At 39.5% G+C, this 23,554-nt stretch overlaps 2 protein-coding genes across 8 annotated transcripts in view; one reads left to right on the top strand and one right to left on the bottom strand.

The window, feature by feature from the left end:
- LOC143034080 (ADP-sugar pyrophosphatase-like) overlaps window positions 1-10,712 on the top strand; it is a 37,842-nt gene extending 27,130 nt beyond the window's left edge. For 5 of the 7 annotated variants that reach the window (XM_076199991.1, XM_076199992.1, XM_076199988.1 and 2 more), the window contains exon 6: window positions 6,228-6,523. In XM_076199991.1, the coding sequence (XP_076056106.1) occupies window positions 6,228-6,428 (201 nt within the window). In that variant the 3' untranslated portion in view covers window positions 6,429-6,523. Of the gene's footprint in view, window positions 1-6,227; window positions 6,524-10,601 lie in introns of those variants that run through there. The other 2 variants (XR_012967226.1, XM_076199994.1) reach the window with 1 other exon arrangement.
- Window positions 10,713-11,062: 350 nt separating this feature from the next.
- Window positions 11,063-22,593, bottom strand: LOC143034079 (mitochondrial glycine transporter A-like). The gene is made up of 7 exons (XM_076199987.1): window positions 22,093-22,593; window positions 18,246-18,358; window positions 13,922-14,006; window positions 13,581-13,757; window positions 13,210-13,378; window positions 11,499-11,758; window positions 11,063-11,303 (listed from the first exon to the last, which is right to left on the bottom strand). The coding sequence occupies exons 1-7, from the start codon at window positions 22,177-22,179 to the stop codon at window positions 11,277-11,279; spliced, it is 918 nt and encodes a 305-aa protein (XP_076056102.1). The 5' UTR covers window positions 22,180-22,593; the 3' UTR covers window positions 11,063-11,276.
- Window positions 22,594-23,554: the final 961 nt, after the last annotated feature.

The raw sequence follows: 23,554 nt of genomic DNA, 5'->3' as shown, positions 1-23,554 counted from the left end.
GGCAGCATATTAGAAGTGAGTACAGTATTAAGGGAGAGAGACTGGAAGAAGTGGAAAGTGGGTGCGAATGTGGTGGGAAAGGGAGGAGTGGAGCCAGAGGTAGAATGTAGATTGAGAGCAGCAAGTAAATGCCTTGGTGGATTAAAAAGTGTAATGAGAAATAGACATTTGGGAATGGATGCTAAGAAGAGATTGTATGAAGAGTGATTGTGCTGACAGCACTGTATGGGGCAGAAACATGGAACATAAAAGAGGAAGAGAGAAGAAGTTTGAATGTGTTTGAGATGAGAAGTATGATAGGGGTTACTAGGTTGGATAGATTGAGAAACAAGGTGAGGAGGAGAATGGGGGTGGAAAGGGAGTTGGGAGATAGGGTTGATGAAAGAATATTGGGATGGTTTGGACACGTGGAAAGAATGAGTGGAGAAAGATAAGTAAAAGAGATGTGGAAGGCAGAGGTAGAAGGAGTGAACATGAGGGGATGACCAAAGATGAGATGGATTGGTGGGGTAATAGGGGCATTGGGAAAGAGGGGAATGTGTGCTGAGGAAGGATGGGAAAAGACAAGATAGGGGTGAATGGAGAATGGTTGTGTATGAATGATGCTGTGATGCGTGAAAAGGAGTGGGTGGGGGATGAGGGGTGAGGGAGTATGTGTGAAAAATAAATTGATTCAGCCCGAAGGGATTTCTCCCCGTCTTCTCCTATTCTGCATGAGGGGATGGAGAGGGTGGATCATCAGTTTAATGAAGTGGCCTTGCTGTGGATGTGCTGTGTCTTGTGACACTTCTTTTGACCCAGGGCAGTGGTTGAGATGCAGGGATGACCCATCATCCAGGAGGTGCCAAGATAAGAGGGAGGATAGGGGGTAGATGGGAGTGGAGTATGTGGGGATGGAATGGGTGGTAATGGATTTTATGTTATTGATTTTTGGCTACCTCCCTTGTAAGGGGGAAAAGCCTTTGGTATATGTATGCATCTATGGTATTACAGAGGTGGGATGTGGACTGCCCTCACTGATTTTAAATGTTAGGACCAAGAATCTTGGGTAGTCCAGTTCAATGTCCACTTTATCTTGTATGGGTCAAATTGATGGTTGACTGGGCTTGGTAAGTTTGGGAAGGCTATTTCTCTTAGTGGGATTGGGGTTGTAATTATTGAATGTGGTCCTTGAGTATGTTGATAATGTTAACAGTGGTAAATATTACCCTGGGAGGGTGGGTAATTGCTCTTGTATTAACATCATAGGCTGTTCTCAAGTTTGGGGATGGGCATTTTACTCACTAGAAAGTTTTGCAATTCAAAGCGGGAGTGCCACTGAGGGACCTTGGTTGCTCCTTCCTTGTTGCGGTTTTGTTTTCATTGTTATTCATATCATGTTTTGGGTGACCATGCTGGGTGTGGGTATGTTTAGGGCTCCATTTTTAACCTCTTATCCATGTAGGGTGAGTGGAGCAAATCTTAAATAGGGTTGTTCAGTCATGTAGGCTGCTGGTGAGCTGCTGTGCTACCCCCCATCCTCATACAGGGTGACCTTTGAGCCTACATTGCCTACTGTGACCAAGGCCTTCCAGAGATTTCCATCTCTAGCTCCCACCATTGCTAGTTGTTAGTTGAAATAAGTTATTGTTATTTAGTGGGAGAGATGGTGACTGAATGTACTGTCAGTCTGTCACTGCCTCACTTTTGGCAACTCCCAGGTGGGAACAGGAGGTGATGGGACAACAGTTGGTCATTTTCCAGGGTCTTATCCACACAGTAACCTACAATCAGCCCCCACGTCTCGCCCTGAGATTCTGCTATCCTCTTTTTAATAAAAAATTTTTTTTAAAGAAGGGAGGAACAAAAATATTATTATTGTAGTACTAGTCAAAGGTTATGGGGACTGATTTTACCAAGTCACTCAGGCAACAGCATGTATTTTGTTTTAAACAGGGGCACCTCAAGGTTGTTGTTGTTGTTGTCGTTCCCTAGACTGTCTGTCCGAGCAGTCCCGTCTCCCCAAGGAAGGCCACAGCCGAAACTGGGTTTTCCCACAAATCCTTTATAGAGTGTATGTTGTGTTGTTTGCGTGCATGATTGTGTATAATGCAGTCTTCCATTATGTGTTGTATGGTATGGGGTGAAGTGTTACATCCTGGGCAGCTGTTCACAACATGGTCGTCCAGCCTCTTCTGGTAGCTTAGAAGTGCTGGGTGGTGACCACATCGCAGTCTGGCCAAGTGGACTCTGTCCTTTCGTGGGAGAGAGGATTCAGAAGGGTGGATATCAGGGGGTCTGGCATGCAGCAGTGTGTTGTCTTTCAGTGTGTTAATGGAGCGGTGAGTGATATGATTATGAATATGTTTCCGGAGGCTGGTATTTGGTGGTTGTGGAGGAAGAGAAGAGAGTATCTGTGCGTAATAAAGGTCTTTGAGTGTAGTTTTAATGTTTCTTGGTGTGTGTGGGTGTTCTGCTATGTAGTGTAGCGGGTGTGATGTGTTTGTGGTGGCTGCAGCAAGTGTTTGTGTGCCTCTCATGTCGAGGTGGTCCTTGACTTTGAGGACTTTTGTTTCATGGTGTAAATGGTCTGTAGGTGTTGTATTTGTGCAGCCTGTAATTGTTTTTAGGGCTTTGTTTTGTATGATTTGAAGGGTGTTGTGGTGTGTCTCACTGAGATTAGGAGCCCATGCAGGACTCGCATAATTCATCACTGAGCGTATGCATTGTTTGTATATTGTTATATTAGTTTCTTTGTTTTGTCCAAATGTTGTTCCAGTGATTGACTTAAGTGCGTTAAGTCTAGGTGTGCATTTGTTTTTTATGTTTGTGAGGTGTTGTTTGAAAGACATGGATGTATCGTATGTTACACCAAGAATTTTCGATGTGTTTGTGTGTGGTATTAGAGTGTTGTTGATGTAGAGATGAGGTATGTATTTGTGTTCTTTTGTCCAGTTGGTGAGAAGTGTTGCTGTAGATTTGGTTGGAGCTATTTTGAGTCTGTTTGTGATGAACCATGTGTTGAGTGTGTCAAGGTAAGGCTGGATTATTTCTGCAGCTTTGTCTGTGTTACGATGTGTGCATGTGATTGTTATGTCATCTGCGTAGGAAGAGATTTGTATTTCTGAGGTGTCTGGTGTGGGTAAGTCATGCATGTATAGATTAAATAATGTGGGGGATAGAACTGAGCCCTGTGGTACTCCGTTCTTAATGTTTCTGATGTGCGATGATTGGCCATTATATGACACATGAGCATTCCTGCCTGCCAGATAATTGGCCAGCCATCTTTTGGTGTTATTGTGCATGTCTGTGTTATATATTTTATTTGTTAGGTTGTGGCGGGGGATAGCATCAAAAGCTTTACTAATGTCCAATGTTATAAGAAGTGTTGTGTGGTGGGGCCGTATCTGAATTGATGCCATCTAAAATTCTTTGTGTGAGGTTTGTCAGAAGAGTGTTTGTGGAGTGTAGTGGCCTAAAACCGTGTTGTGAGTCAGCAAGGGGAATATATGGTGTGACAAGTTTAAGTATTAGGCGTTCAATGACTTTAGAGGGGGTGCAGAGAAGTGTGATTGGGCGGTGCGATGTTGGAATTGTTGGGTCTTTGTTCGGTTTTGGAATGGTGATTATTTTACCATGCTTCCAGATGTCGGGTATAGTGTTGTGTGAATAGCTGTAGTTTGCAATGTTTGTGAGTGCGTGTATACCTTGTGGTCCAATGTGTTTTAGGTGGATGTTGCTTATGTTATCAGGGCCACAGGCAGATGAGTGCTTGAGATTATGCATTATGAGTTTTGTCTGACTGTCTATGAAGGGTGTATAGTCTGAGTCTGTGGGGAAGTCTTTCTTACGTCGAATGGTGCGTCGGTCGTCAGGGTGAGAAGTAAGATGGCTCGTCTGTGCAAAATGACGTATGAGTGCGTTTGCTTGTTGTCTGTTTGAGGGTAGATTATCTGTTGTTGTGATTATTGCTGCGTGAGAGCGTGTAGTGTTAGTGTTGGATAGTGTGATGCTGTTGAGTGTTTTGTACAATTTGCTGGTGTTTGTTTTGTGATCAAGTGTATTGATAAAGTTTTGCCAATTTTGTGTTTTTTGTTCATGTATTTTATTGGCAATCACAGTGTTTAGTGTCTGTATTTGGTCTGCTATGTTTTGAGGGATAGGTATGGGGGTATCGTGTTTAAGTGTGTCACGTTGTCTGATGAGGCCTTGGATTTCTGGTGTGAAGTTGGGGTTGTGTGATTTTCTGTTGCCTCTAGGGATGTATCTCTTGTCTGCGTTTTGTATGATTGTATTAAAAGCGTGCACAGCATTGTTTATGTTTGTGATTGGTGTACTGTTAAGTGTTTCAAAATGTTGTTCTGTCTCTTCAGTAAAAGCTTCCCAGTTAGCTCTCTTGTAATTGGTGTAAGTGTGTCTGTGGCCAGCTGGGGTGCATCTTGTTTTGGTGGTGATGATGATTGGAAGGTGGTCAGAGCCAAGGGCTCCGACCACTCTCCATGATGTTGTTGGGGTTAGGCAGGGGGAGCAAAAGGTGATATCAGGAGAGGAGGGAGTGTAGAGGGCTTGGTGTGGGATATGTGTATGATTATGCGTATTGTTCATGATAGTCAATGAGTCGAACTGAGTCTGTATATCAAGCCCTCTGTCTGTGTCAGGGTTGTCGACATACCAGGCAGACGACTTGGCGTTGAAGTCACCACCCATGATCAGGTTGGGGATTGAGGTTAGTTGGCTAAGTTGAGGTCTGAAGGTGTTTGGAACTGTGGGGGATGATTGGGGGGGAATGTACATGTTAACTATTGTCAGTGTTGAATTGTTGCCTGTGCGGATTCGAATGGATTGGGTTTCTGTTGTGTTATCTGTGGTAGGGAGGAGAATTTTGGTTGTGGCACTTGTGTCCACAAAACAGATGGAGTGGTGGATCAAGGTGATGAGTCCACCGCCATTGCCGTCAGTCCGGTCTTGTATGATGGTGGTGTAATTATGAAATGATGGTGTTTTGTGTGAGTGTCTTAGTTTTGTTTCTTGTAAAATCGCAATGTGTATGTTGTGTTGTTTAAGAAAGTGTTCAAGTTCATGTTTTTTAGTGTTAATACCGTCAATGTTGTGTTGTAATATGTTGATGTTGTGTGTTTTGTATGTGTTGTATGTTGCCGTTTGGGGTTGAGGTTGGGGTGGTAGTGGGGAAGGTGTAGGATCTGGGTCAGAGGGGGGGAAAGGAGAGAACGGGGACAAAGGAAGGGGAGTACTAATCGGGGGTAAGGGCAAAGGGAAATTGGGAGTGGGTAAGGGTGTTGGCTGTGGTTGGGGAGGTGGGAGTGGGGTTACTGGAGGGCAGGTAGAACATGTCCAAGTGTTTGTGTATTGGTTTGTGTCAGCAAGTGTTGTACAAGTGAGGTAGGCCCAGTTTTTGCACATATTGCACTGAACTGAGCCCTTTGTCTGTCTGCTCGAAGTAATGGGTTTAGAGCATGTTGGGCATGTGTATTTTGTGGTGGGCCCAGGATTGCTCTCTACATCTCCGGCTAATAGTAGAAGAAGAGGGGTGATCGCCGGAAAATCACCCCTCAGTGCAGAAAAAACGTAACATTGTATGTTGGAAAAAAGGATTGTGGTACTCCCCCAGGTAGGCGTAGCTCCTCCTTGGGGATCGGTGCCATCTGCGTAGAGCTGATGGCCAGGGGTGGTTGCTGCTGATTGGCCCCCAACTCTTGGGGTTGGGGGGTGGTCCCACGACGTAGACGTTGCAGCTCCTGGACCACCTCAAGGTTGTATGTTAGCACATAGGAGCCAAAGGCTTTGATTCATGCATTTCCACTACTCCAAGGTAAGTTTTACTTGAGGAGGATAGTAATATTATCTTTTATTATGTTAAAGAATGGATATTACAGTGGAGATGGACAGCCAATGGAGTTTGTTGGGACTCAAACAGGATTAGAATGGCAAATTGTAAAGTTAAGAGGAATGGAAAAAATGTATTCGGAGCAAAGGAGAGAGATAGTTTATAAAGTGAATTAAGGAGTAAGAATAGGAAAGAAGAAACAATGAGGCTAGGGCATGTTAAGAAGGCAAGAAAGATAAAGAAAATAAGGTGTAGAGAGAGGATTATAGGTAAAGGAAACAACTTAAGTTTTATTTATCAGTCAACCACTGCTGCTGCTGGTAAGTATAGTTCTAGTTAATGAAAATGAAAATAGTCTTGTGTAGGAAGAAATTTTATTCTTTCTTTTTTTCCTTTTCAACAGATTAATGGTGATGCAAGTGAGAACAGAGGAATGAAGAAGGTATGTGGTGTTGCTGGGGAACAAACTGAAGTTTTGATTGTTCCCTTGCCACAGCTGGAGGAGCATTTGAAAGGTAAGATTTCAACTCTCCAGGTTTTATGTTTAACCTTCAATGATTGGAGGTGTCTCTCATGCTTAAATCATGTGATGATGACCAGATAAGACAGTTGCCATCACCTATGATTTGTTTGAGACAGGCTTTATCCATTAACTAAAGATAGGTTTCCCTTTTTTTTACTAAATGAATAAATAGCAAGTGAATAAATTCACATCCATTTCAGTCTTAGATGTTCCTCTAAATTGATTTTTTTCTTTTAGCCAATATAAATCCTTAATACCTTCACTAATGAAGGGTGCCACACAGCTAAATAACATAACCTGGCAGCAGCCAGAATCAAACTCAAGTGCCATCTAGTACAGAAGGGGTGAATCAAGATAGGTCTTCTTTACTACCAAAGGGGTGCCGCACACACACACACATCAGAATAAAAGTTGGATGTCAGCCAGAATAAAGGGATAAAAGCCATTTTGTACAAAAAGGGATACCTAATATTTGTTGTAGTAGTTCTGATGGGGTTATCAGGGTAATTGAAAATAATGGAACTCTCCATCCCAAAATGTCTTCTAAGCTATACAAAATCATTTGGAATTTGTCAGAACAAAATCCTTGAATGTCTAAAAACAAAAAGACTCGTAAAAATGAAAAATACAAGGGAAGTTTTGATTTACTGAAAGCATCGACTTCACCCCTTGGTATGACACTGAAAATAGGGCTTAACCCATCTTCTATAATATTACTTGCAGATTTTGTTCTGGCTAATGGTATACAGTTTAATTCAATTGGTGAGGAAACTTGCGACAAAATGACGTCTCCAGATTGAAACTTCATTTTGCCATTTGTATGAATAGAACAATTTCCACCACCATTGTGAACTAAGTTTTTTCCATGCAGAACACCAAATTCATGTGGTTATATACTGGGGCCCATGGAATTCTAGAATGTGTTTTGTGAAACATTTACTTTAAATCCAGTACAGTACTACCTCTCATTAACAGACTAAAAGGGGAGTAACGGTGTCCATTGATGTGAATAATCCGTTGATTTGGAGTGGTTTTTGGGTGGCATAGTGATTGCACAGCACCAAAAACACAGCAAACACGGCTAATTAACGTCCGTTAATGAGAGGTAGTACTGTACTTTGAAATGGTATGTAGATTCCCTCCTGAGAGAGGCACTGATGGGATGTTATTAGTAGTTGGGAACCACTGTAAAGTACTTTCAGTATATGCTGGATGTGTATGCATATATGATTTCAGTGTATGGTTTCTTAAAAAGGATGGAACATCAGTGGGGCTTTGTATGTTTAAGAAAAAATCCAACTGCAACATTCCAGTTGGGATTGCCATTTCAGCCGTCACAATCCCTCTCGTAGGGTTTCATTGTGTACTGTTTGTAGACATTGTTTTCTTTACTGTTGGTAACCAGGCTTTGGATGCATAGTTTAGTGTGGCTCTTACATGTTATACTGTGCCAAACTTTGTTGTACAAATCTTTTGGTTGCTACAATTGAATATATATATATACACATATTTTTTTTTTAAACATGATATTCATATGATCAGCCCACAGGTCAGGGATCTGACAATGAATACCAACAGGAACATTAATCTACCAAAGTTTACCACAGGCATGGTCTTCAGGCTGCAGAGGAGACAGATTATTGCCATCAGTCATTTTGTGAGAACCATCCAACTATGTATCTATGGCATGGTTTCCAATAATCAGCCAAACAGATGATACAAGAGAGAGAACTGAGAGTAATGACAGGATGGACTAGAACCACCCAAATAGAACATCTGCACACAGCAACTAAAATCCTCCCCATAGAATATCACATGAAAATTATAGGTATACAGTTCTATGTTAGAGCCATCGACCCTACTCATCCATTTCTTATCACACAAACTCCACCAGATGAATGTAGAAAAAAAAACAGCAGCATACCACTAATACATACCACCCACACCACATAACACATTCACACAAATACATATTCACACCCAGATCACTATACATGCTTTTCAAGAAAGTGCATCACCAACATCACCCCTCTCCCCAAGAAAAATCCTTCTCAAGAGAAATAAGGAGCACACTGGCATACTTGCATTTAGGACACCATCCAGCACCTAGACAGTACCATCATAGAATAGATCTGACCACAAAATCAAACTGCTGCAGTTGTAACCACCACATAAGACACTGAACATTTCATCATATAATGCCCTGCACTAACAATCCCTAGACAACACCCCATTATTTCTTCCCTGAATTACCTATGAGCCCATCCAGTGGCTGTCGATGGTCACCAGGGAGATGTGGGTCTCCTGCAAAAGGAACCTGGAGCAATGGATAGATTGACTGATCAAGCTTAAAAGCTTTCCCTATAAAATTTCTGGTGCAGGGGGCTTAAGGTTATGCTTTTTATGAAAAGGGCTTGCCATGCAATGAGACAGGTGGGCATTTCCTGGACTCGTGGTTGCCAGGTGAGCAGTGTTATTGAGGACCTTTGTGGGCCTATTGACATCCTGTTATGTGTCAGCCCTTCTCCAGCTGTTTAAAGTATTTTTGTGTATTTTTGGAAGTTGTTGTGGAATTATTGTTAGGCTGTCTGCATGTGTGAGTGCTTTGATGTTAGATTCTGGCTTTGGGGAGGGGAGGTAAATTGTGAAAAGGCTGAACAGCATTGACAATAGACTTCTTTGTATGACTTCTTGATCTTAGTTGGTTCTGTGACTGCATTCTCTACCAGCTATTAAGTTTGTAAATCACTTGTAGATATTCCTGTGACCTTTCTTGATGGTATGCAGGGACAGCATCAGATGTCTTGTTTATATTGCCACCACTACCATTTTGTTTCATGGTACCTCTTTCTTAAAACCAGTTACTTTGTTGTGTGAGCATTGCTGGTGGAGTGTATTATTTTAATCCATGTTGGTATGGTGAAGAAGGGGAATTTACAGTGACTGTTAATTCCAGAATTAATGGAATGTGCCATTCTATACCAGAAACCTACAGGTTCCTGGAGAGAGATCCTAGTTTGATCCCCAACTTTTGAAGAGGCAATCAGTCCTGACAGTACAATTTAGACAATGCTCTTACTCTTGTCCAAGTTACCAGTTGCTTTCAGCAAAGAAAATTGCTGCTCAGGTGGTTGCTGAAAACCAATAGAGTAGCAGCAATGGCCAAGTTCAAGATTGTGTGGATACCTTGTTACTCTACATCAAACAAGGCAGCTCGTCCATATTATAAACAATTCAGGATTTTTTTTCTTTAATCTACATCTCTGTAAGGAGATACCCTCCAAGCCCTCTCCAAGATAAGGAACTTGTAATTTAAAGCAAATCAATAATTTCAAAGAACGGCAACCAAGGCTTTGGACTCTACCTTGCTCAGGAGTACTGAGTGAAGAGAGTCACTCCCAAACTTGAAAGATACTTCACACAAAGGCCCCCAAATGGGGAATGGACTGTCAGTATTTTAGGAACTTCCAATGACATTCCAACAGATCAGATCCACACAACATTCTTTCACAATTTGAGACTGATCTGCACTCAAAAAAAGAATGCTACTTGTAACTTGGACTGTCGCCTCTCTATTGCCATCCATAACATATCTCCGATTTCACTTTTTAGTGCAATATTTTCTCTGAAGACAAGTGCTGGTTATCACTGAAAAAATACTACTTCATGCAAAGGTGAACAAGTCCCTTGTGGGCCAGCAGCCAAATTGGGAAATTTTGAAGGCAGTACAGAATGCCTAATTTCATTGAAGCCAAGAATTTTTTCATTTAAATTAATTAGTACAGAATCCAAAAACTTTAATAATGCCACAAGGAAAAAGTGCCATTGAATAAAATGGGATAGATCTGTGGAAGATTGTGTAGTAATAAGGTGAAGTCATGATGGTGCTTTAGAATATTAGATGTTCTCTGCCTCAGTCAGATATGATTGGAGGGTCAGAAATTGGTGTTCTGGAGCTTAAAACTGTACCAGATGCTACCTTCTCACCACAACCAAGCACCTCCACCCTCCAGAAACCAGACTATTTAAATCAATTGTTTGAAGGTCTCCCCCTTTAAGTATGTATGGATGGTCAAATGTATACTATGACTGATGACCTATGGGTCCAAGTTTAATAATCTGATGTTAGCCACAAGACAGGCAGAGTACATTGCGATGTTGAAGGGATTTAGGTGTAAATTTCATTATATATATATATATATATATATATATACACACACATAATATATATATATATATATATCTTTTTTTCAGACTTTGCTGCACAGGGATTCGTCATAGATTCCAGACTTGAATCATTAAGTTTGGGACTTTCTGGATTTTAACAATCTTTATAGTTATCAAATAAAGGTGAAAGAAATAGTATTTGCGATTGCTTTTTATTTCATTTCTCCAGAATTGCAGTGAACTGTGCTTCCCCATGTCCTTAAGAAAATCTGTGCAGAAATACACAGGACCCTTGTGATTATTGAAATATATCCCTCTATATCCCAATATGAATCACATACTTAAAGCTGAAAGACTCAAGTGGAGAGAGAGATGATAAGAAACCAAGACGAAATCCTACAAACCCACATGATTCTATACAAAGTTAATCAAAACCTTTTCTCTCAAAACAAAGGCAACCAATCGTCTGACCATAAAGAATAACCAATCCGTGCCCATTAATACCTAATTCCCACTTCATAAAAGGATTCAAGAAAACTTTGATAAAATCAAGTATACGGCGTGTAATAAAAATATCAAAGATATAATTATCTCAATAAAATAATTTGTACATTTATCAATAAGTATAGCAGCTTTGCTTCTTTCAAGGTCAGATATACATAAAATGGCTCATGTAGCTTAACATGCTACCAATATTGCCACAGGAAGAAAGTAAAGCTACATACTTAGGCTATGTTAATTTACAAAAGAGAAAAAAGAACACTATTTGAGCCCCATATTCTTCATGACCTGGAAGGAAAGAAAAAATACATAAGTTCTGGAGCACCAAGAAACTATAATCATTAAACAAGATAAATTATTTCCATTTTCTTTCAAATTTCGACATAAGTTAGCAACTATCTGCAGTGCTTATAATAGATTTGCTACCAAGGGGAAAAAAAAAAAAAAAAAAATTGCATTAAAAAGATATATGAAAGAACTGACCTGTTCAAATACAGTCCAAGCCATGGCTGCCACCAATGTCCTCCTCAACATTCGAGGTACTAGGCCCTTGAAATACCCCGTAGGCCCATATTTCTTGTGTACATAAACTACAGCTTGTGGAAATGTGGTGAATTTGTGTGGATACAACTGCATCTTGGTCTTTACTACATCAAATGGTTGGGTTACTGTAGAAGCCAGAAGTCCAGCTAAGACTCCACAGGTAAAGTTCACAGGAGCAGACATATTGCTTTCCAAGTATTCTGAAAAAAAGAGCACAGAACAATCAGAAATCCACAGAAAATAACTTTACCATTACATTATTTCTAAGAGATATAGATAAAAATGGTGATCTACTTACAAAACATGCAAATTGAAGTTAAACAACAATTCTATCCCTTGTCACATAAATGAAGGATATATTCTCTCTAAACCACAAAGCACCAGGTATTGGGTGCCTCATTCACTATTGTATACTTAAACTGTCATACAGCTGCAATGCTACTGACAATGTATACATTCATTCTATCTGCCACCAGCAACTTTATTCAGGCAAGATTTGTATGGCTGTGGGATGGCTGTACATTTTAACATGGCTACCCAAGGGAGACATGCAGTAGTCAAACAAAATGGATACAAAAGGAATGTCTGTCAAACAAGGTGGGAAGAAGAGGAAGAAAACAGAGACAGCCAGATATATAGAGAGAGAGTGGGGGGGGGGGGAGATTGGTTGAAACTGGATTAGGACATGACATGGCCCAGAAATCTCTTCTTGCCTGCTCTGTATATTTATTAAATGAATGGAGGAGGGAGACTTCTTTATAATGAAACAGTTGAGTAAACAAGTGGAGGGAGACATCTTAAAATCCAACGGTGTTAAGATAGGATGGACAATGAATGGGTTCCTGGATGGGTGTGGGATGGGCATAGAGTTGGTGGGGATTCGACTCAGCCACCCACTTGAAAGAGGGGAAAATGCCCTTTGGTGTGTGTACATTGAACAGATATACATACATATAACAGGGCTTTTTGCCTCTTAAAAGGGAGATAGCAAAAGTCAAAAGGCATAATTCCACTCCCACCCATTTCATCCCCACACACTCCACTCATTGCCCTGGGTCAAAAACAATGCAGCAAGACACAGCACATCCTCAACAAGGCGCTTCACTTAACTGATCCCCCCACCCCACCTCCACCATGCAGAAAAAGAGATGGGGAGAAATCACTTGGGGTTGTGTCAAAATAAACAAATCCCTATCCCCCCATCACCCACCCACTCCCTTCCATGCACCATAGCATCATCCATACACAAACATTCTCCATTCACCCCTATCTTTTGTCTTCGCCTTTCCTCAACAGGACAGATGTACTGCATCAAATAAATTCAATGCCAACAACATGCCAGTTTAGGAGTTAAAACTGCTATGATAATTTTTAGAGCTTAAAAAATACCTTGTAATTCACCATTACAATATTGATTACTTTGGCTACATGTAAAGCAAACTATATATAATGATAAACACATCCCAAATAACATTGGAAATATTCAACAAATCATGCAGCTCTGTATGCAATTGGTAGCCGTTTAATAATAATAAAATAATTTTGTACATCAGTTTAATCCATTTGCAAGGCAAACAATATAACTGACAGCTCTGCTATAATGAGCTAGGTTGGTCTTAAATACAAAAATCAACTAGTGGTAAATACTTACTTTGTGGAATTGACTTCTTGCTTTGTGTATAAAACATGAGATAGAGCCCCGAGAAAGGAGCATCACGAAGGATGGTAGGGAGTAGACCTGAAGAGAGCCCGCGGACTCCCTCAGTGACGTAGATGGAACGAACTGCTTCCCGCATGCTGGCATAGCCATACACCCCACTCTGAAAGAAACATGACAAATGAAACTCTACCATCAAAGTACTTTATACACTCCACAATGAAGGTACATTATGTCACACTATGATAATTTATAATCAAATAAATTAGGGTTATTCTGAATAATTTATAATCAAATAAATTAGGGTTATCCTGAATAATTTATAATAAAATAAATTAGGGTTATCCTGAGCATGTACTGCTTACCTCATATCTGGTCTTCACAACAGTAAGCGGTATCATAACACACGCTGTAAATGATCGAGCAGCCACACCTAGCATAATGGCCTGGACAGGGCCAGGAGAACCCTCACAGAAGTTGGACTTGAGCCATTGGAGAGAAGAAAAATAAAGCCCAACTCCAGGAACACACCTAAAGATACTCTGAAATATCAAAAAGTCCTTTAAGAACGAAAATTCAACGTGAACCATGAACAACACTATTTCATTTATGTTAAGGGTGTGTGTTTTAACTTTGCCATGGGAGAAAGTGTACTTGATATATGAAAATTCACTGTACTATTTTAATTGTTAGGTGATATACTTACAGGGGTCATTCCCTTCCATAGGCCAAACAAACGCTCGTTTTTGACCACACGCCCCACCGTGGCAATCATTCCAGCTGAACCTGGACTGCAAAGACAAAGGATTCATTTTTACTAATTTTGCAAATATAACACTGACGGCTGTACCTGTTACCTGTAGTATCTCCCCCCCCCCCACACTTTAACAAATTTCAATTATGTTCTGGCAGGTATGGGGAGCTATCGTGTGATTAGCTCCCAAGATAAAGCATTAATCCAAAAGAGCTAAAATGTTTTAATACAGAAATATTCTTATTACAGAACTTTACTAAATAAATATACTTCATACTAAAAAATAAAAATCTGTTCAATACGTATCCATACAAGAACACGATTTTTTTTTCAAATGGACATTCCAACGGAGGAGGAAGAGGAAGAAGAAAAAGAAGAAAAATAAGAAAAAAGTGAAGAAGAAAGACGAAAATCCCAATTTCATGTTCAGGCTGAGGATTCACGTCATCTCCAGGTACTTCTGCAGTCGATTACAAATATTTTCATGGCATGCCCTAGTACTGAACCAGATTATTTTGAGTGGAATTTTGCCACTATTGACAATAATTATATCGTAAATAAAATCCACAACCCCAAATTGTCTATTTCCTTGGCCAATTTTCCGCACGTCCGTAGCCAACGGTTACTGTGATCGTAACTATGAAATAGTAATAGGGAAAAGTCCCTATTGTACCTGCCCGGTTTATCTTTTTAATTTTATTTAATCGTAAACAGCTTTAAGACTGGTCGACAAGAGGGCAATGGAGCTTTAAGCTGGAACCGCTCCTTCTGTGACGTAAAATGGCATGCCTCTGGCTGGATAAAAAAAAAATGTACGTCACAGAAGCTGAGAAAGTTATGCATAAAGTTCAGCAACCGCGCTCACTGACGTCAAGCCGGCCGTAGCCTCGCTACACAAAACATCGGGGTCGTGTACTATACCAAATATGCATTCTTAGAACGTGGTCTCCATTCAAAATAAATGAACACATAATAAAAACAAGTAAATAAATTAATGATGGTCGTTTCTTTTTTCCCCTGTTCTGCTACTCTCCTTGCAATTTTCATTTGCATGTCTATGATTCATTTCTTCGGAACGATAATGTTTCCAATGTGTTTTGTCTATTTCTGCAAAAATACTTCCAGGACCAAAACGAACGACAGAGATCGCCTTTCGCTTTCCCGTGTCATCAATCTCCTCCCGTCACTCGGTCCACAGACTGGGCCCTAAATATCTATCAACGTTGACTATCCCCGTATTTCACATGAGAAGACCTACTGGTGACTACACCCATCTCCCTACCAGTCAGTGACAATAAATTAGTAAATAAACAATAAATAAAACAGCTTACAACAACGTTTTCCTAACGATCATTGCAGCTACTCTGGCTGTGGTTTTCCAACAAGTGAAACTCGAGGAAATAATTATCATTATGTTCATAACAGTACTGTGTTGACGAAAGGTGGACAGGAAGATCCCCAAGACCGTAGAGCGGACATGCATTCAAGGTCTGATGAACTACAGCAGTCCTTGACAGAGACCGGATTTACTACGCAACTAACTTCCTTGTTCTATTCATATCTGGTCCTTATGCTACATCCTACTTCACAAATACATTCCCAGATGCCCATACTATCGCACAACCAATATTTATTTCTATTCCATTTACTACTAAGGAAAATTTTAATGATAAAAAAATAGCCAAAAACATAACATATCAAAGAAAAAATATATAACAATTGATACGAAGAACGAACACATGGTTTTAACTGGTATCTTTAATATATGTTAAAATGGCGTGCGATCCTGTAGCATTGCTCTCTAGAAGTCTTTTTCACGTACACTCACAACCCTCATGCATATTCTCACCACCCTAATTACGTGTACCCACGCTTGCTCGGGCACATACACATTAAACCTTACCTACCAACTCTCACATCAACACCGGTAGCATGGCTCATCCAATCTACACCCAAAATTTTCAGAGCTTGAATTCTTACTAATTCCCTTCCCCCCATCCCTCCCTCACATCTTTTCAATACATCACCGATAGCCCCTACTAGATCTAACTTATCCTCATCCGAACCAACCTCATTCCTTTAAGTCAAAACCTTCAACTTATTTCACCCTAAAATCCGAATCTCTTTCTTTTCGCATGTTTTAATAGAAATCTGGCAACAATGTCTAGGAGCACGTCGACTCGCCAGCCAGCAAGTGACGCAAGCTTTGCTGAGCGAGCCAGCCCCGGCGAGGGTAGCGGCGAGAGGGGGCCCGTGCGAGGTCAGAATCACGCCACTCCAACTCCTCCTCCAAACCCCCACTATCCCTCCGTATTCTACACCTGAACTTGCATGCGCTGATAATTCACCATTATCTCCTTGTCACTACCCCCAATGTTCTGTACAGATTGACAGCCTGCATGCGCCCCAAGGAAAGGTTTGCATATAAGCAATTGTTGAAAAACAACGAATATTAAATCTTATAAATATAGCTAAGATACCATGTCGTAGCAGTGTCAAAAGATATAATATCGGACACGCAAACAATGCACCTGAAATTTGTACAGCAATACGCGCATGTGGCAAATCGTCGATGTTTGGCAAGATATATAATCCCAAACATTAATAAGAACTGAACGAGCATGCGGCACCTCCCTGCCTGGAAGTCACACAAACATACCGAGGAAGGCGTCAGGAATCTTAGGCCGTAAATGCTCCCTATGTCTGTCTCCGTAATTACTGTACGGATGGGTAACCTGTTGCTACGCATGGGTCCTTGTACAAATTAAATTAATTTTTTATGCCACATCGTTGGTAGTTGTATCTATGCGTGGCTATCACCGCGTTCAAGATAAGCCAATGAAGCATCCTAGCCAGGCCGTTCTCACTGCGATGAGGTAGCAGACCTATGATCTCGGACTCAAAGTGCTATGACATCCCAACAAGAAAAAGAAGTTTGCTGTGCACATATGCGAAACCTACATCCACCCCACCTTCGGAGTTTCAATTGCGTCACAATCAAAGAAGGCAAATGTGCATATTTCACTACTTTACTTCCTACTTCGTTACGGACCGAAAGGTTGTCAGCATAACTGTCATTATAATCCATTGCAAATGCTGTACACCTTTCCCACTTCCTTTTGCGTATCGTAATCAAATATGTACATACTATTTATATAAACCACAGGCAGCCGATTAGACATTTTATATATATATATATATATATATATATATATATATTATATATATATATATATATATATATATATATATATATATATATATATATGCATATGACACACAGGAACCCACAGTCGGAGAAAATAAACTTCGAATAAAGAAGAATCCTATATTTCGGCTATCAACTGTAGCCCTCTTCAGGAAAGTACTTTCCTGAAGAGGGCTACAGTTGATAGCCGAAATATAGGATTCTTCTTTATTCGAAGTTTATTTTCTCCGACTGGGGGTTCCTGTGTGTCATTTACAAATGGGCTACTACATTTCTGTTTAGAAATATGCATATATATATATATATATGAATCTAGCGGGGATAATATTGGTGCTCTAGCGTTCAATAATTAAATGATCCCGACAGGTAGACCACTTAAGCGCCACTGGAACAGCCATTACAATCTTCGTAATAGATATAAAACTAGGTTATTCAGGGGGCCACGAATTATGTGGTACTTATAAATATACTCAAATTCACGTCATTCTCTGTGTGAATTTGAGTGTAAAATTCAATGACCTTCCTGCGGCTTAAGGCCTTCGGCCGAGGATCAAAATTAGTTTTTATATCTATTACTGATGAGATCCACAACGGGTTCTTTTAAGTAGAGGTCCTTTGCGATTGACGTCAGAATCACGTCACCCGTGTTCAGAACTCGACATCCTCACCTCCATGAGGAAGTAATCTTGGTACTTTCTCCGGACCAGGACCGAGATATTATTATCCGATTTGCCTTTGAACTTTAAAGATCCTAATTTACTTAGGCCAATAGTCACCTTCCCCTGTGGTAAAGGTATGTTTTATGTGTGAAATTCTTATTTCTACAAACACTAAATTTTCTAATGACCAAGCGACCTTAGATGTGTCTGATTGTTTTCTTTTAATCCCCATTCTTTGGTGCACTGTGGATGCGTTTTTTTTTTCAGTCGACGAACTTTCACTACGCACATGGGTGGCGGGGGAGAAATGTGAACTCAGCGTTGACCAGGAAGATTGGGGGGGGGGGGGGGCACAGTGACAAAGTCTGAGGGCAAACGCTCTACATTAAATTAACAACTCGATGCTTACCCAATATTAATGGTGGTCTGCAGCCTCGTCTTGACAAGGTCAAGAGGCTGGAACATGATGGTGGAGCATGTGCCCGAAAACGAGCCTGCCAGGAAGGACTTCACCACTGGTGACTGAAAAGAAAACGAAAACACTCAATTTTCGCTAACCCATTGCACGCGTACGTACAATATAAGATAACTGTCAATATTAGCATGGATTTGTCAAACTCAGAAATATTTACAATGGTCTATGAAGTGCTAAGCTATGAATCTACACGTGGTGAAAAAAAAACCGGTTGAAAAGTGAAGAAACAATACTGCTAGATACGAGTTTGATAGGAATTGTTTGGGAAGTGTGATGATAAGTGGAATTAATGCCCTGTTGGGGAACAATAGTTAAATGTGATATATATATATATATATATATATATATATATATATATATATATATATATATATATCTATATATATATATATATATATATATATATATATATATATATATATATAGCGACTGTGTTGGACAAAGCTTTAACAATGAGAAATAGACAGGGAAACGCCAAAATGGGACAGTAATATTCAACAAGTATTATTTGGCAAAGAAGGTGCCAAACATGTGAATCATGACACTACAGGACAACATGTGATATAGCATTCAAGTCAAGAGGAAATACATGAACAGAGAAGAGAAATAAAATTATTAGCACCCTAAATCTAAATACAATTTTGTCATTTGACTGTAGTTAAAAAAATGCACCAAACCTTTTATTCACTTTCTATCTAGGGGTTGTAAAACAACCTAAACAAATTCAAAGACACCCTCAACTTTGAGGGAATACCAGACTGGAGACTATCCACTTCCAACACTACCATTATCCAATTTCAACAAGCTCCTCCCTATGTCCACATCAAATTCCTACAATATTCATCACTGCAATGCTATTCTAAAGTGCAAGAATTGTTGGGTCATGGTTAGATTTGACACATTAATTACCCAGATAGTAACAATAATAATAATGGACCTGAGAGAAGATGATAATAGACAAGTTAAAACAAGAGGATCTTTATAGCAACTGAAGGCTACCCAAGCAATTCTAAAAGTTGAAAAAGCTGAAACACCTCAAAGAATACTTGAACAATGTATACTGAACATGTGTTAACACCAAGTGGAAATACTGAATGACCTATGACAAAACCAGAAACAATCTAGTGAAAAATGTACTATGGTAGTGTCGAGATGAAATGGAAATTTGTTCTTCAGTGATTTATGGTTCAACAAGCCTACTGCAAGAGATAACCAAGGCAACAGAGCACTTAATCAATTGATCTTACAAAATGCAAAACATGGCAATACAAACAGAATTGCAATTAATTGCTGGCTAGTTTCAATATATGGAAAACCTGTATCCTCAGACAGAAGCTGGCAATGGTCCTTAGGCTCAAAACATGGCAATACAAACAGAATTGCAATTAAATGCTGGCTAGTTTCAATATGTGGAAAACCTGTATCCTCAGACAGAAACTGGCAATGGTCCTTAGGCTCAAAACATGGCAATACAAACAGAATTGCAATTAATTGCTGGCTAGTTTCAATATATGGAAAACCTGTATCCTCAGACAGAAACTGGCAATGGTCCTTAGGCTCTTGCACAGATACCCTGGGAAAACAAAAATTGACTTTCTGTATTGTACTGACATGAGACCATTTCTTTGTCACTGGCTGAAATGGTAAGGGAATGGAAGTAGCCAACAATGGTTAAGTCACTATGTATGAGTGAGAAATATAATTGAAGCAGACAGATATTGAGCCTAGTCAGACTGTCAGTCCCCAGGGCTGAATGGGGTTGATGGGTTTTGAAAAGGCAGCTTAGCTGCCCATATTGCAGATACCATTCATTAGTCCCAGTATTGACAGGATTCAGTTATGAATAAAGAAGTGAAAGTTTCTACTTATTCTGAAAACCATACAATCTGCATAAAACCAGAGCTTAAATTCTGCAAAAAACAGAATGTTACAACAAAATACCAGAAAGTGGAAATGCATGAGAACCAGGGGAACAAAATCCAAATACAATACAAAGTAAAGGAAACCACTATTGAAACACAGCAGTCCACCTATCACAGACCAGTGCTGTAACATTGTCACCAGTATCATGTGCTGTAACATTGTCACCAGTATCATGTGCTGTCTGGTCACCCAAATATAACTCACCACACTGAATAAGTAATAAAGTTCAATTACTCAATCAATACGAGTCAGAACTTTCTTGCAGGAGATCCACTGATCTGGTGGCAACAGCCACATGAATGACACACAAGTCAATTGAGGAAGAAATACAGATATTGTATGGGTAAGGTTAGGGTGGGGCATTACAGGTTGAGGTGTTCAGTATTATATGTGATGACTGCATTTGGGGCAGCTTGTTTCTGTGGACAGACCTGTTCTGTGTTGGGACTATTTGTGCTGGACCTAAACAGAGGTCTGCTAATGTTGTTTCTGGGAAGGACATTTTTGTAGGGCTAATGTCTGGAAGGGTTTGAAGAAATGGGGAATTTGTGGTGCTGGACATGCTTGTTTTTTTTACTGGAGTTTGACATCTTTTGTATGGATATGTGTGGTGCAGATGGTTGATGGTTGTAAATATATGGTAAGTATTCTGTCATTTTTTTTTCAATCAGTTGGTTTTGTTTGTGTAATGAAACAAGATGGATGGGTAGGGTTAAGCTTTAGCAAAGAACTGTACGATTCATCATTAGTGTCCTATACTCTATAGGGAGGATTTTAGTTTCTGTGAACCTGGACACATACCACACATAATGAAGAAAATAAAAAGTAATAAATCAGTTAAATATATATCATGCAGGGACACTGAATGGATATTTTGTATGGGTGATGGGTGTGTGTGATCTGGGCTTGGCCACCCACCTGTATATGGGAGGAAGGGCTTCTAAGTATTGTGTATGAAATGAATGTAGCAGTCGACATGAAATCAATGGTTACAATGGTACAGATGTTGCAGAAATAATAAACTAAAATGACAAATGAGGACCCTTGCATGTGCTTGAGATAGACATCTCCAATACTCTACATTATCATCTAAAATCACCACTGTAAAAATAACATTTCTAATATGATAAAAGATAAATAGGTGTCTTTAAACAGTGTTTTAGTTAAATGAATATACATGTTCTATTAAATAACTAGGAACCACAAACTAGCACTCCAAAAATGAAAACAAGTAAAACTAGAACCCTGTCTTTTCTTACTATGGTCCTGGGATAACTTTTGGTTTAAACTAAATATTCTATTCATTATGTGAAACATACTCAAGGAATTCAATTTATGGCCCAGTTTACAATTATAGGTACTAATGTATAATGTGTCGCATGGCCCTCAGTATTATACTTAAAGGACTGACCTAAAATTCAATGTACTTAGGATTGCCATTAGATTTACTTCATTCTTTTAAGTTTCAGTTGCCTACAGCAATATCATGGTCAGACAAATTTCAGTATTAAAGGCTGCAAGTAAAGCTTGACAACCATGGCTTTGCTACAAGTACCTAATGCAGGTTTCCTCAATACTTAGTACTATATGAAAAACATTCTATCAATTTCTATTGATTCAGAGCAGTTGGTATTTTCCTCTTCATTATATTCAAATGTATAACTTCTGGGATTTAATAAAGTAAAAAAATTACTGTTAATAATAATAATAATGCTTTCTAAAAAGATAATATAGATTAGGTCTTACTAGTTGCCTAATGATGAAATGTTATTACACCTTCCCCCCCCACAAAAAAAAAATATTGAACAGATTTTTTCACTATTCTTGCACATATACCATAACATTTATATATACTTACAGTTGAAATTGCATCGACAAGAGCCATCTTTGTCGAGGGGACACGAAGCTGTCCGCTCTTAGAAGATTTAATAGGTTTATCTTGCATAAACTATTTTACTCCCAATAACTTTCTAAGTTATCGGGGACTTCTCTTTTCTTTTCGACTTTTACTACGGTCGCTGAAAGTTCTTCAAATAGCTCGCTTTCTGGGGCTATATCACGATGTTTTATACACAAAACAAGATTAAGTCAATCCTCAGGTATCGCTGGTGTCTGAATAGTCAGAATAGTAGATCTCGTTCACACGAAACAAGATCTGTACATCTTCAGTTATGGTTGTTACCACCATGATAAACCATTAATGTGACCAATAAGTCCTCAATAACTATAGACAGCACAGCGATTCTGCACAAAACACCACGAAGAAAACCTTTCTGCACGAGCTTGGAGCACTGTCACTATTTCACCACCTTCTCAGACGAAATCACTGCAGTGTATGACCGCAGTGCACTCCCTGAACGCTTATAAACGACGGTACCCAACAACGAGTCGCTGCCGTTTATAGACGTTGGCTCCCCAGAAACAAGTGACTGTCTCGCCACTAATGTATTTTCTTTATTTTTCTCTTGTATCTTTGTACATATGGTTAAAGTCCTGGCAAAACACCAATATGAACATGGTAATGCATTTATGTGTCTCCTTTATAACCCATCTTTCAGCAGTCAAACTGATACATCATTATGCACGAGCATAATCAAAAAGGGTTCCCTGTCATCTACCAGACCTTTTTCGTTCCAATTGTTCTACTACTTTTATACATGCAATGGCATGAGTGAGATGTGTCTTTCGTATGTTGTGAAATAAAGTAAAACACAATAATTTGGAATTTTATTCCGACTTGGTTAAACGCATTTTGCTTCATATGCGCACAATACAGTCGTATTGCTGCGCAAGTAAAAAAAAGTCGAATGATTGATCCCCCTTTCCATCTTGTGAATAAAGTAACAAACCTTCCTTTACAAATACCACAAGGTGTGTGGTAATAATTTAAACTGGATTCAATAAACTCGCCAAATTTGAGCATAATGGAACACACTAGCACAATCTAAATATAATATAGATTTTATGGCATTGTTACCAGTCGTTGTTGATCCCGAGAAAGACACGTGCTCCAAAACACACTTCCGTTTTACATTAGCTTATCATTATTATTATTTTTTTTTGTTAGCGGACCGGATAACAGCCCCGCCAATTAAGAAAATATACAAAATCAATGTAATACTGTAGTGTGTGATTCATCATGATATTGGATCATGTGTTGGTCTCAGAATCGACAGCTACCTAATCTCTCACTTAGAGTTCAGATTATATATTGACAGATCTATGTGCAATGTTGTGACCTTGCCGCATGCAACTTGCTCGTGTGTGTGTGTGTGTGTGTGTGTGTGTGTAAGACCATTGTATTGGATCATGTGCTGGAC

Source organism: Oratosquilla oratoria, chromosome 16 (genome assembly GCF_046742065.1).
Source record: "Oratosquilla oratoria isolate Oo_2021 chromosome 16, ASM4674206v1, whole genome shotgun sequence".
Classification (NCBI taxonomy): domain Eukaryota; kingdom Metazoa; phylum Arthropoda; class Malacostraca; order Stomatopoda; family Squillidae; genus Oratosquilla; species Oratosquilla oratoria.
Note: the sequence above shows the minus strand (reverse complement) of the source record. Positions and strands in the feature narration are given on the sequence as shown.

What these genes read in the sequence shown, in the direction of transcription:
- LOC143034079 (XM_076199987.1), bottom strand. Translation starts at nt 22,179, where the DNA reads ATGCAAGATAAACCTATTAAATCTTCTAAGAGCGGACAGCTTCGTGTC. An exon ending in TATGGAAGGGAATGACCCCT is followed by an intron (nt 13,758 to 13,921) that starts GTAAGTATATCA and finishes TTGATATTTCAG; the next exon opens with AGTATCTTTAGGTGTGTTCC. An exon ending in CAAGAAGTCAATTCCACAAA is followed by an intron (nt 11,759 to 13,209) that starts GTAAGTATTTAC and finishes TCTTTTTTTCAG; the next exon opens with AATACTTGGAAAGCAATATG.